The sequence below is a fragment of the Amphibalanus amphitrite genome, unplaced genomic scaffold (assembly GCF_019059575.1).
Source record: "Amphibalanus amphitrite isolate SeventyFive unplaced genomic scaffold, NRLGWU_Aamphi_draft 000879F_arrow, whole genome shotgun sequence".
In the NCBI taxonomy this organism is placed as follows: domain Eukaryota; kingdom Metazoa; phylum Arthropoda; class Thecostraca; order Balanomorpha; family Balanidae; genus Amphibalanus; species Amphibalanus amphitrite.
In genome coordinates this window covers 61,610-75,050 of record NW_024882373.1, presented here as the reverse complement: position 1 = coordinate 75,050, position 13,441 = coordinate 61,610, and the positions used below count along the sequence as shown (strand labels likewise).

The 13,441-nt window shown below is 49.4% G+C and overlaps 2 protein-coding genes across 15 annotated transcripts in view; one reads left to right on the top strand and one right to left on the bottom strand.

Annotated features, from left to right (window-relative positions):
• The window catches only part of LOC122367579 (vinculin-like), a 28,308-nt gene extending 25,172 nt beyond the window's left edge, over positions 1-3,136 (bottom strand). For 3 of the 6 annotated variants that reach the window (XM_043340815.1, XM_043340816.1, XM_043340817.1), the window contains exons 1-2: positions 2,906-3,136; positions 2,474-2,581 (exon numbers count right to left, since the gene is read on the bottom strand). In XM_043340815.1, the coding sequence (XP_043196750.1) occupies positions 2,474-2,581; positions 2,906-2,962 (165 nt within the window). In that variant the 5' untranslated portion in view covers positions 2,963-3,136. The remainder of the gene's footprint in view (positions 1-2,473; positions 2,582-2,905) is intronic. The other 3 variants (XM_043340812.1, XM_043340814.1, XM_043340813.1) reach the window with 3 other exon arrangements.
• A 1,124-nt stretch (positions 3,137-4,260) lies between these two features.
• On the top strand, positions 4,261-12,532 carry LOC122367589 (probable flavin-containing monoamine oxidase A). Of its 9 annotated transcripts, none has more exons than XM_043340841.1 (14): positions 4,261-4,277; positions 4,803-4,828; positions 5,225-5,455; positions 5,638-5,795; positions 6,402-6,509; positions 6,828-6,984; positions 7,175-7,275; positions 7,959-8,100; positions 8,375-8,514; positions 8,764-8,928; positions 9,304-9,390; positions 10,146-10,243; positions 10,558-10,707; positions 12,114-12,532. In XM_043340841.1, the coding sequence occupies exons 3-14, from the start codon at positions 5,233-5,235 to the stop codon at positions 12,265-12,267; spliced, it is 1,683 nt and encodes a 560-aa protein (XP_043196776.1). In that variant the 5' UTR covers positions 4,261-4,277; positions 4,803-4,828; positions 5,225-5,232; the 3' UTR covers positions 12,268-12,532. The 9 variants fall into 9 exon arrangements, 6 of the variants coding, with proteins under 6 accessions (XP_043196776.1, XP_043196778.1, XP_043196775.1 ...); XR_006254081.1 differs by lacking the exons at positions 4,261-4,277; positions 4,803-4,828 and adding exons at positions 4,541-4,711; positions 11,633-11,694; XR_006254079.1 differs by lacking the exon at positions 4,261-4,277 and adding an exon at positions 11,633-11,694 and having other exon boundaries at positions 4,581-4,828.
• Positions 12,533-13,441: the final 909 nt, after the last annotated feature.

Below are 13,441 nucleotides of genomic sequence, written 5' to 3'. Positions count from 1 at the left end.
CCTGTCAGTGCAACTTTCAACTTCAGAAACATCGAGACAACACCACAGAACATTGCCGCAGCTTGTTAACACCCCATAATACCTCCAGTCACTGCGCGCCGGGTGCAAATCACAGCGACGGAAGGCGGTGCCCGAGCCCCGAGGTCACGGGCAAGGTCACGAGTCCACGACCCCAGAGCACATCGGCGGCGGCGGTGGCACGCGCTGGCTGACCGCAGTCGGCCAACGCTGCAAGTAGGTATGCAGGTATACCTCCGCGACGGAGGTCGATTATCGATGAGAAAGACAGAGATATGTAATTGGAACCATTTTCTGGGAGAAATGTGATGCATGAGGGAATACAAGAAATGAACGGCATAAATCAGGGAACGATGTTGCTTATTTACCGACCTTCAGTTATGGATAATTAGCAGGAGAGTACATAGGAATCTGAAAGGAAGTTAGAATGGTTCCAGCAATAAGCATGTGCTCACACGACTATTGCCACGTTATATTCAGCGCATAGCCTTTGCCGTCGGTGTCAGCATTGGGAGGGGGGGGGGCAGTGCAGACTCTCTGGTCACTGACGGGGTTTGTATGGGGAGGGGCAGTGCAGACCGCGGCGAATGGCCGCTGTCTGGCCCGCCCCCTGTTGGCATGCAGCGCGCCCGGTCGACCACCCAACACCAGTGGGCGACTGGGAGCGCCGCTAAACCTCCCACTCTACGGGAACTCGACCTAAGTCCCTCGATCGGGCAAGCCAGTCTCCATGATCGCACCTGTGACCTTAACACCAAACCAAAATCAATGGACACCGGGACCAAGGTGCAGGTATCCGTCATCTCTCGCAAGAAGTCATCACCGGCGCTATCGCCAGAAGCAACCGGCCCACTAGAGCCGCCGTGACAGGGCCATATACTCCATACTGAGAACCCGCCCGAGCACCGCCAACGCCCGCTCGCCTTATCGCCTGCGTGAGTGCGTCGGGCGCCGCGCGGCCCGCCCGGTCGTGGGTGTCGGCTCGTTCAGGTGCGCCGGCGGCCGACAGTGTGACCGAGCCCGACCGACCGGGGCGGACCGGTGTCGGCGGCCGAGCCCCGGCTCCGGTCAGGTCGTGGCCGGCTCGGCTCGGCCGGTCACAGCTGCCGCAGCCGCCGACCGGCCGGCGCCGCCCGGGGCAGCCTTATATGGCGACCCCGGGCCTCCCCACTCGCAGTCGCCGCCCCGGCAGTCGCGCCGGCCGAGCACGCGTGAGCTGGAGCGCCGGGCGAGGGCGGGGGCGGGGGCGGCGGCGGCTGCACACTGCACACCATCTGGCTACAGCGCACGGCGATACGTCCGTTAGCGCTAGTGGACGCAGCGGAAAATGAAACCGGAGGCGAGGCAGACTGGGGCAATATGAGATGACGGCACGGTTCAGGAGAGAAATGGGCAGGGTAGGGGAGGGGGAGGCCGGAGGGGGCGGCGGGGCCACGGGTCAGAGGAACGAGCCTTGATGAAAGAGAACAATGCAGTAACGGGAGAAGACGGCCAAAAAAGGCATTGAACGCATGGATGACACGTGTGTGTTAGATACAATGCGACGGGACGATACGAATTCCAACGAAGACAAATGAGAGAAGGAAGAAGCAGTGTGCTTTTCAGATAATCGCTCGTCTGAGTATGCGAGTAATAACCCCACTATCTGAACCGATGGCGTGGCATTACGTGTCAACGACAAAGAGACTGTCCTGCTATTGATGGCACCCATCTCAAGGGATGGTGTGGTCCTGTAAAAGGTAGTAAAAGGTAAAAAAAAAACGCAATAATTAATCTACATCGGGTGCCGGCAGTCTGCGGCCCACGGGTCGGATCCGGCCTGCAGCTCTCTAAGTTGTGACTGCCGGCTGTTTGTAACAAAGTCTTCTGCGCTTTTGCGATTTGTGATTCGCATTCCCACAGGACGTCGGTTTTATAAGTCACAAGCCGACAGAACAGGCCGTATTCGGAGTCCCGTGGACGGCGAAAACTATACGCAATATACGCGTCAAGGAGATTCTTCGCCGCCCGGGCCGAAAATGCCGTTGGATGTCAATGTCACACGGACAACGAAGATTCTACTTGAAGTAGGTACTCCCACCACGCTATCCCCAGTACTGACCTTGACCAGATTATTGGTAGGCAGAAGACCAACCAATTATTGGTACTGGTAGGTAACCAGGACTCTGACCTTGCCAACTTGACCATACTACTCAGCCCAAGAAGAGACACTGACCAGCTTACAGACCCCAGGAGACTGACATTGGCCAGGCATTTGGATCCAGGAGGCTAACACTGACCAGATTATTAACCCAAGAGACCAGCATTGACCAGATCCTCAACCAGGGGCAACTGACCATGACCTGGCCAGTGGCCACTGACCCCAATGAGACTGACCTGGATCAGGTGAATGACCTCCAGGAGCAAGGAGTTTTAGTGCGATCAGGTATGGATCCCTTGGAAGAAGGACACTAACCTTGACCAGGTTGTTGACAGCCCGTGAGACAGCCAGCACTGGCCGCTCCAGATCAGGCATGGCATTTCCATCTTCAGCCTCCTCATGGAGAATAACCAACCGAGAGACCTGAGGTACAAAAGGCAGGGCAGGTCAGCGTCTGTCATAACCATAATGTTTACCAGTCACAAAGTCTGAAAAATGATGAGTAACAAAATAAATAATTACATGATTCAACTCATTACTCATAAAGTTACTTATCAAAATAACAAAAGCAAAGTCAAAGGCAACTTTGGGCTAGTCAAGTAAAAGTATAAAACTAGGCATTAGCTATTATATCTCTGCGATTAATATAACACTAGATCATATTAAAAATTTAATCATGATTTTGATTCAGATACACTGAAAGCTATTTCGAATTCGGTACGATAATTAATGCTGAAAATGACTAACCTGCTGCGCAACAGGCTCAAGGATGCTCTCGATCGTTTTGGTGTGGAACACAGGCATTTTGCACAAAGCCTTGCTCCCCTTGAAGTCACACTTCACACAACCGACGATACGATATTTGCCAGTAACCCTCCGATTTACACCGCTCACTGCTCAGACTGCTGGTCGGAAACACATAAAATCCGCACGCGTGTTCCCACCCCTCCTCACTCGTCCCCGGCGTCACCAAAGCTTGTGTCTTTTGTTTGGCTTTTGTCATTCCAGCTTCAAGCTAAGGCTGGTCAATGATAGTCCAAATGTGCTGAAGCAAGTCGTATTACGTAATGTGTAAAGATTCTTTTTATAGCATCCTTTGGAATAAAAAATAAGTATAATTAATTTTTTTAGAAGTTTTATGCTACGATTTTCAGTTTAATACACTTTTGGAATAAAAACTTTTGGTTTGACAACTTTTTGAACCTTGTTTTATAAAGAACAAAGTAAAAATGACAGATTCTAATGACGTCAATAATCTATCAAAACTTTTTGATGTATCATAAGCATCAGAACAAAAATATGGTATCACCCAGGCCCATGTCACTCCACTTTTGATGACATCATAAGGGGGCCTCAGGACAATTAATGGCGCGGTGCGCCATAATCGCTCCCAAGCTACTGGCCAACAGCTGCCATTTTTGAAAATATTATTTTGAAATAAAGTTTCAAGTAATGAAAATATTGTAATAAAGTTGTAACTCAAATCTTTACCATATCTAAAAACTTACTGAAAAATGAATTATCCATAGTAAAAATATAAGCTCGATGCGTTTTTACGATGCTTTCCTGCTGCTGCAGAGGGTTTTTAAATCGTCTATATCTTCAAAACCGGCCATTTCTTAGCATATTGCTGCTCTTTTTTGTCGATGGAAAATTAGTTGGGCTTTCTATTGACATCAACGGCTGAGCGGTATGTGTAGAGTGCTATCAATAATCTTCAAATGAAATTAGTCATTTTTACGTTGAAAGGAATGGAGTACCCCTTGCGAGCATCAGGGGTGACGTCACTCAGGATCTGTCTCTGATTGGTCGGCGGGGGAGTGACTGTACCTTCTATAGATGGCCTTGGTATCACCACTTTGCCACTGAAGGAATTTTCTATCAAAGTTTTTGCTGCAATTTTGCTGGCCATATTTCACAAAAAGGAACAGGGGTTATCTTGCTTACCGTAAGAATTCTAACATTTTACGCTAGTTTAATATTAAAAATAAAAAGAATTTCAAATAAATTTCCATCGTTAAGGCTTAAGTGTTCCAATTTTTGTAAAGATTTGGAGAAAAAAAAAATCTAGCAAGTGAAGTAATTTTGATATGACCCGTGGATTGTTTACATTTTGCATGTCAGCATGACGCGAGAGAATAGAAGAGAGATGATTTTTAAAGGGACCCTCCCACCTTCAAAAAAGTTTATGAATTGGCATGAAAGTGATGTCGCTCGGTTCAGCAAGAGCGAAAACGAATATCTACCAAATTTCACCGAAAAATATTCACCGGTTTTCAAGATATTGGACTTTTACTTTTGTTTACTTTTTTGGGATCTCCGCTGTTTCTAGCGACTTCATTTTAGAAGTGCGGCGTTTGCGGCAGATGTTGCGCGCAAATAGCATATACCACCGCGTGCTACAAAACGTTTTAGTCAAACATTTAAAAATCGTTAGATATTAGCGCTGACGTCACACATTCAGAGGGGTATTCCTAAGCATTAGCCCCTCTGAATCAAAATGCTGCAATTTTTGAAATTCAATATTTCCGATTTAAGGCATTTCTCGATGTTGTGAGTGCCGAAACCGGTAATTGTGAGCCAGGGACCCCATTTTGGCTATCTCAACTCAAATCTAATGTTAAGGTGGGAGGGTCCCTTTAAGTATTGGTGAGGTTGAGGTAGGACGAGGTAAGATGCATTGCGGCTGGTCCTGTAGGCCTTATAGTTCTGATTTGCTGTCTCAGTCTTGTTGACTATTGTCAGCTCAAACTGTAGCAGTTGAAAAGCTAGGCGCACTTCAGTAGATGACAATGTATTAATCGTTACACTTGACTAATTGTAAGGTTGTACCATAATGCCAATGTGTCCATCTGTTTTGCAGCAATTACCTTATGCATTTATTCCTGTCTTGAGTGATTTTCTGCACAATCCATCTGCATCAACATCCAATATCCTACCAAGGAAGGGGATTCAAGCAAGGAATATAAACTATTAGCCTGTATTGCTGGACCAATGTCATATCCACATCCTCACAAATGTAAAAACACCTAATAGAAATGATATTTGTGCCCATCTCTGTTTCAGTAGCTGTGATGGATCTGAGTGCAGGTGATAGCCATGTCGGCTCTCGAGAGCCATCACTCAGCTTCCTCCCCAAAGAGGTGCTGGCAGCAGCTCGGCCCGAGGTGCCTGGTGGACCGGGGGACGTCAGCTGTGAGGTGCTCATCATCGGCGCTGGAGTAGCCGGGCTCACTGCTGCTTATGAACTGCTCAAACGGGATCCAAACATCAATGTCTGTGTGATTGAGGCCAATGGTAAGTGCTGTGTTATGGTACCTACTTTGTCTGCATGAATTTGGTGATTCAAAGCCATTGAATTTGGAGTCCAACAAGGTTAACCAAAGTTTTCTGTTTTTGAAAATATTCACCTAAAATTTACATTTTTCAGAATGTTGGGTCTAAGTGAAAATTGTTTGAAATTATGTCTTACTTTTCAGATCGCGTTGGCGGTCGCACTCTGGCCACTCAGATGCGTGTCAGGGATGGTGCCACTGACACGTTTGACCTTGGTGGGCAGTGGGTGGCCCACGCCCAAAAGGAGATTATGGAAACCCTTTCTGAGCTCGGGCTGGAGGTGTACCCCGACAATATGCAGGTGGGTGACATTCACTGGCTCACGTCCATTCTGAGTGAACTTTTCTGATTACTGGGTAGATGATGTCTGCAACAGAGTTGTCACATTTTTGTAACAGATCGCCAGCTGGTGCAACCGAGTTAGCATGCAGCTGCTCAGCTGCTACAAAGTGTGGCAGGGGCCAAAAAGACTTCAAATTAATGCTTGTCTGTATTGACAGTTTCGCAGCTGATAACGTATAGACTCGTACAGAGGGAGAGTTGATCGGACCCGCCCCCAGCCGTTTGCTCTCTATTCGAGCTTAACTTTCGCAGAAAAAAAGCGAGTGTGTTTCCCGTGAACAGAGGAAGCCGATGATGCCAAATTTTAAAATCCTAAATTGTTTGACATTCCAGGTCATGTCAATGACTCAAACGTCGGGTAGATGGGGACTACTCGTCGTCATCCCCGGTCTTTATCGCGAGTTATTCACGAAAAGCCTAACTAGTCCAATATCCGACCCCCACTCGCCAACCCTATAAGTGCAAGGGTTAATAATTGTAGAGAAGACATTTCTTCTCTCCTCACCAGTCACCCGTCCATCTATCAGTTCTCCCTGTGTATGTTGGTATGTGATTTCTCCGGCAGGGCGCGACACAGGTGCAGCTGAGTGGTCCCCGTGTGCGGCGGATCGGCTCCCTCCCAAATATCGGCTCCTGGTGGGGCGTGGTCCAGCTGGCACGTCTCTACAGGAAGGTCAGTCGACGCCGCGGACTGGGCGGGATGGACAGCCGTACCGCAGTGGCGTGTATTTCAAAACTGACTGGTACACCGGAACCATCAACTGACTTGTAAGATGCCGTGCATATGAACTTGTTTTGTTTTTTGGAGTCTCCAGAGTCATATGTCGCAAGATATTTTCTGTAGGTCTGTTTTCAATATTTTCTAACTGTTTTGCTGCTAGTATCCCTTCGTTCGGGACTGTTTTCTGCACAGCTCCCACACTCCCTCGTCTACAGCCCCGTGGAACGTCTTACATTCTTCCCTGTCTCTCTTTCTCTCTTTGCCGGTCAGATTAACAGTCTGGCCGAACAGTGCGCGCCTAGCAGCTCCTCCCGGGAGCGCGTGGAGCGGGAACTGAACTCCTTCACCCTGGAGGCGTACGCTCGACAGTACGTGAGCGAGGGGCCCGCCCTGGAGCTCGTCGCCACTCTGTGCAGAACCGAGTTAGGTGAGTGGGGAGGGTCCTTCTCTGTCAGCTGCCTGGCTGGCAGCAGATTTTCAGTTCATACCCACATCGCCAGTGCCCTAGCGAAGTGTTCGAGGGCTACTTTCTCTCCGTATCGTCGCCCTGTGTTACAAGTTCAACTGCCTGCGTTACACACACTACAGAGGTGACAACCACGGCATCTCGTTGGCAGGCTGTGAAGCCAGCCGTGTCGGTCTCGTCGAGTTTCTGTCGGAGACCCAGAGCGCCGGTGGTCTGTCAGGAACGATGAGCGCGCAGGAGCTGAAGGTCAAGGTCAGTGGGAACGGGTCACGGGCTCAGAGTCGAGATCGAGTCGGCGATAGAGTTGAGGTGTAGCAGCGAGTCAGATAAAAAGGGAGTTGTTGCGAAAGTTAGGCTGGTGTGTGATGTATTTTAGACGCTGAGAAAGATACGCGCAACATTATGCTGATTCCTATGTCGGAACTACAACTTTCGAATAATGAATCCTGAATAGTGAATACGATGCTAGCTAATAGTTAAACATACCTCAGAACGGCATTTTACGGTCACTGAATCCCGCAGGGTGGTGTTTCACCGTCACTGAATCCCACAGGGTGGTATTTTATCGTTTCTGTATTCCCCAGGGCGGCATTTTACCGTGACTGTATTCCCCAGTGCGGTGTTGGATCGGTTCTTTAACCCCCAGTGCGATGTTTTACCGTTTCTGTATCCCTAGCGCCGTGTTTTACCGTTTCTGTATCCCCCAGACGGTGTTTTACCGTTTCTGTACTGCGTAGGGTAGTGTTTTACTGTGACTATACCAAATCCCCCAGGGTGGTGTTTTACCGTTTCTTTAACCCCCAGTGCGGTGTTTTATCGTTTCTGTAACGCGGAGGGTAGTATTTTACCGTGGCTATAGCTATCCCTTAAGGCGGTGTGTTACTGTCTTGTTGTACTGTACCTATCCCCAAGACGTTGTTTCTGTAACCTTGTAGGGCGGCACGCAGCAGATCAGCGAACTGCTGGCGGACCGGATTGGCCGCCACCGTCTGTACCTGCGTCATCCCGTCACCGACATCACCGAGAGGCAGGACGGCGGCGTCAGCGTCACCACCGCCGCCGGCAACCTCTTCCACTGTGAGCAGATGCGCCGGAACACTCCTGACTGGCCGTGGGGGGGGGGGAGGGGGAGGGGATAACGAAACCGTGAGCTCGCACGCGTGGCTAGTGACCTGTTTGTACAATTTTCTGAAATGCACATGTCTTGGATACTAAATGTGACGGATTAGATCAATTCGCTAAGATCCGAGGGTGCAGGAAAATCAGACAGTAGTCATGTTAGTTTCTTAGCATGGTGTCTTTACAAGTTCCCTGTTGTAACAGGTGCTAACCCCGTCTCCTTCCCATCCAGGCCAGCGTGTAATCTGCGCGATACCGGTAGTGCAGCTGCCCTGGATCCGATTCGACCCGCCTCTGAGCCCACCCAAACGGGAGATCATCAGGAGCGCCAACACGGGACACCTCATCAAATTCATCGTCACATTTGAGCAGGTGAGGGGGGGGGAGGTGAATTAAGATACGCAACCTCGAAGGCGGGTCAAGATGTTCTCTCTTATCGCTTTATGGTGTTTTGCCAAAATCTATCGTACAGTTTTGAGACATTGTAGTTCTGATGGCTGCTTGTGCCCAGTGCCATCCTGCACTCCAAAAACACAAAACATCGCCACCTGCACTCTCGTCTCCCGAAGGCACCCTCCCATCCCTAACTCCCTACGTCCCTCCTCCCGCCATCACCGCCAGGCGTTTTGGCGCGAGTCGGGCCTGTCGGGCGCCACTATCTCCAGCGGCGGCGGACAGCCGGAGGGTCCCGTCTCGGCTGTCGTGGACGCCACAACTTACAAAGGCAGCCCGGCACTGGTCGGCTTCATCTCTGGACGCTTCAGCCTCCACTGGCAGTCTCGCACGGTAGGGATTGGAGGATGGATTTATGGGGGGAAGTGGGTATGCACTACGCATGCCATGGATGGACATGGCGTCCGTAAGTTACGGATGGGGGTGGAGCGAATACGGATTGTATGAATGGGTTAGGGATGAGCTTATATGCATCCAGCAGCCGTGGGGATGTGGAGGAACGTAATCTCATGGTACGGTACCTATTGGTTGTGACAGTCCCGATCGGTAAGGCATTAGCAGGTGGTGGTGTGTATCTTGCGGCGCAGTACCATTGAAAAGGCGGTTCTATCTTTTTGCACAAGTCCTTTTTGTTGTGTTTTTGTGGGAATGCACATACGGAGTAGCCGAATATGTGACGTCTCCTCATTTTCTCTGTAACGTTTTCAGAAAGAGGAGCGGGAGAACGCTGTGATTTCGCATCTGGTGGCGTTCTTTGGGCAGGACGTCAACCACTATATCGAGTACCAAGAAAAGGTAACGACGCGATGAAGCCGTGATCTCCGGGGGGACTCGTACAATATTCTTTCTGTCTCCTTCATTCTGTTGTCTACGTCTCGCTCAGTACACAGCTTTGACATATTTATCTGACGGCATGAGTTATGGATCTCTTCAGAGCAGTCACGTATCATAAAGACGATCACTGCTCGCAAAGTACCAAGTCTGTCCAGTCCTTTTATACATCTTCTCCCACTCCCACGACCATCCCCACCCTCCCACTAAGCGCTCTCGCTCGTTGACCCCCTTCGTCGCCTCTCTGGTCGCTTCTGTCAGTCTGTCAGCTGACCGCCGCTCCCTGACCGCTACTCCCCGACCTCCACCCTCTGGCTGGTCAGTCCCGTTTGACTCACTCCATTGTCTCTCTGACCGGTCTGTTCTGTAGGTGTGGTCGGTACGGAGGGCGGGGCGCCCGGCTGCTCCTTTGGACCCGGTCCCTGACCGCCTCTCTGTCTGTCTGTCTCTCTGTCTCTCACCACTACCTCTCTCTGTTTGTCTGTGACCACTACCTCTCTCTGTCTCAGTGACCGTTGGTCTGTCTCTGACCGTTGGTCTGTCTCTGACCGTTGATCTGTCTCTGACCGTTATTCTGCCTCTGACCGTTGGTCTGTCTCTGACCGTTATTCTGCCTCTGACCGTTGGTCTGTCTCTGACCGTTGGTCTGTCTCTGACCGTTGGTCTGTCTCTGACCGCCTCTCTCTGTTGGTCTCTCTGACCGTTGGTCTGTCTGGCAGGTGTGGTCGGAGGAGCGGTACGGAGGCGGCGCGCCCGGCTGCTCCTTTGGACCCGGTCTCACCAGTCTGATGCCGGAGCTGACGAAGCCGCACGGAAGGTGAGCCAATAGTGGATGATCGGAGGTGGAAGTCGGTCGGTAGACTCTGACGGCTGCTGCTGGCTGTAAGATGATGGTAGAATATCATGGTAGATGGTGTATGATGGACGGTAGACTGCTCTGTAGAATTAGTCGACAATGTACTAAAAACGGAACTGAAGTCGCCGTTTGCTAAAGCAATATTTTCATTGCTGAATACTTGAACAATGTGCTGTATCACATGTTGCCGGTACTTTCATAAAGGTACGCCAACTTAGTCCAGCTCTGCTGCCGTTTACATGCACTAAAAACCTTGCTGTCTTCTCTCCGTCCAGCGTATCGTTCTGCGGTGCGGACATTGCCAGCAAGTGGCCCGGCTATATGTGCGGCGCTGTCATCACCGGCCGGCTGAGGGCGCTCGAGACGCTGTACGCCCTTCGCCCGGGCGCGCTCAGCCCCACTGATCTGGAGCGGATCGGAAAACGGTGAGTAGGAGGGAGTCGGAGGGGTGAACTTCACTGTACAGGCAGATCTGCATGGCACAGCTGAGTGAGCGCGGTCAAAGGTGGCGGGTTACGGTCGCGAGGGTGGTGCTGTGAGAGGCAGTAATGCGGGGTTCGGCTTGTTTTCGCGCTGGGTGGGCGACGGGCGGTTTGATCCGTTGTCGCCGTGCGAGGGAAATGACAAGGCAGTACGCACTAGGCAGCCTTTGGAAGTGACAGTTATTCATTTCCACATACTCTTATCGTACACGATAATGCTAGAGGAATTCGGCGTTGTTTTTTAATCATCATTTGCTTTTGTTTTGAACCACAAAAAAAAAACGTGTCGGTCTTTGAAAACGGTAATTTGCCTTTTGAGACAGTTTTTTATGCCGATGTGATTGTCCTGAGCTTAATGTGATTGTGAGTGTTGTATCTAAAAAAGCCAGCTTTTGTTTTTGTTGTATGTGTTCCCTCGTGAGTTTTTTCTACATTCTTAGAATGTGGCTGTAGTACAGTATCGTTCTACTACATTGACTCGCTTTTTGTTAGGTACATTTCAATTTTCGAACACGTTCCTGTAATCGTCACAAAGCATATTATTCTCATTGGATTCAGAGTCCCCTGCACCGACGTCTGCTTTCCTACTTCCTCACTGACACCACTCGTGATTGCACAACGTCTCGGCTATAGGGATATTTCACATTCATAAGCATTAAACAAGCAAGTTGGCGATCCACTCATTGTAATGCAGCCATCTTTGTCGTCTGTTCAGGGCGTAGTGAATGTATATTGTATACCCTGCTTACACACGCCTCGCTTGTCGGTGCACCACCCCGCGCTTCGGACCCGTCCCGTCCTCACTGCTGTGCGCATGCCCTGTCGTGGAGTCCTAGTGACCTGTCGTGGCTCTCTGCCGTCCGTTCAGCGGCGGCTGAGGTCTGTCGGTCACCAAGCACACCCCTGGCTCGGTGGAGGCTGCCTGCCAGGGTGAGTGAACCGGCGGGGTGCCTGGGACGCACGGGGTGTGCTGATCGCAATGGGTTGTCGCCAGGTGGGGAGTGCGCTTACCACGCGGCTACTAAATGTTAAAGACAAGTCGTGCTGTGTTTATTGATATGTGATGGCTTTTCCTATTTGCACTTGGCTGTGTCATATACCTATACAGATAAGCCTCTACATAATTTTCAATACCGTTGACAACAAAAAATGTTGTCGGCTGAATAATATAAAAACGCATTATTTCGTATTATTTCTTCGTGATATCAAATAATATCGCCAACAATCGGCTTGTGATTTTCTAGCGAATTGCGTTAACTTCCTCTAACCGTTTACCATCTGCGGCTGGACTAGCCGCTCCTGTGCGGGTACCCGGTGTCGGTATAACGGTACCCGTGGCCGGTTTTCAGACGTCCGGCGAGGTGCCGGCCCGTGCCGGGCAGTACCCTGATGTGGGATAGCACCCTCGGCCTGGCTATCCGGCCGTTTGTCGTCCTCTTCCTGGTGATGCTTCAGCGGAGGTTCTTGGGAGGCGGCATCGCAGCCTTCGGCGTCGACTTCTGAGAACGGTGGTGGGTCAGCGCATCTACACACTTTGCTTCGGTCGTAGTGAGAGTGTTATAGGCGACACTAGGCAGTGATATTATGTTACGCAGAGATACTTGATCGAGCACGGGTTATCAATCGTTAGACCGTCAAACAAATTAACGGTTGTGATCGGAATATGGCATTTGGATGTTTCGCGAGAGGTGATTTTATGATTGCTTTGTAACCAGTAACTTTAACAGGCCTGTGGTTTGCCAATCACTAGATGCTGAGCTAAAAAGCTGCTCTATTTTGCCTAGACGCGATATGCAGGGTATATGCTTTAAGTCTAGTGCTACTTACAATTATTGCTTGTCAAGAGTTTTTTTTTTTTGTCTAGGTCGCTCAAGATGTATAGGCTGGGGTAGGTACTGATGCTGTCACATCCCACTGAAACTATCACATTGGTGTTTCACTGGCTTTATCGCCTGAGTTGAGGTTCGATTTGATTGGCATGGCTCTTGAAAGTCATCAGTTCCTCGTCTGTATTACTTTTTATATCAGCGTAGTTTTTCTGGTTTCTAAATTTGCGCGTCCGCACTTAGTGATTGGGCTACTGATTTAGTTAATGACACGTTAGATATGAAGGAAAGCACAATGTTAATTATGCATTATTGACGGCATCCTCGTTAGTTTGAGGCATGAGGCACGTTTCGCATTTCTCGAGTGCCTTGTAATGGCTTGGCGGTAATTGAAATCGCGTTTACATCAGGATACTTCGGAATAACGCGCTCAACTTTTAGGGCCTTATTGTTTGAACAACTGTTTGATTCCTCTTTTTACGTTGTTCCTTATCATTTGCCATCGAATTATTTTAAATCAACGCAATTGACGTCATGTAACTAAGAAAGGCTGATTTCGATTATGCTCAAATAGGCCGCAGCTGAACAAAAAAAAAAAAAATCATGAACATTTGCAATCGAGATGACACTATCGATATGCTCGCAAATTTGCCTAAGGTATAGTTGTATTGCAAGGAAACGTTACGCTTAGACTTTGTTCTAAATCTGTTGCTTTTATAGGATGATTAAACGTTTAAAGGTTCCGTGATTTATCCATGTCCTATTGTAAGCATAAAGTGTGAAGCCGGTATCTCAATTCTCTAGCATTTTTGCTTCAGTTCAATTCTGGAACATGCCATAATAATCGTGTC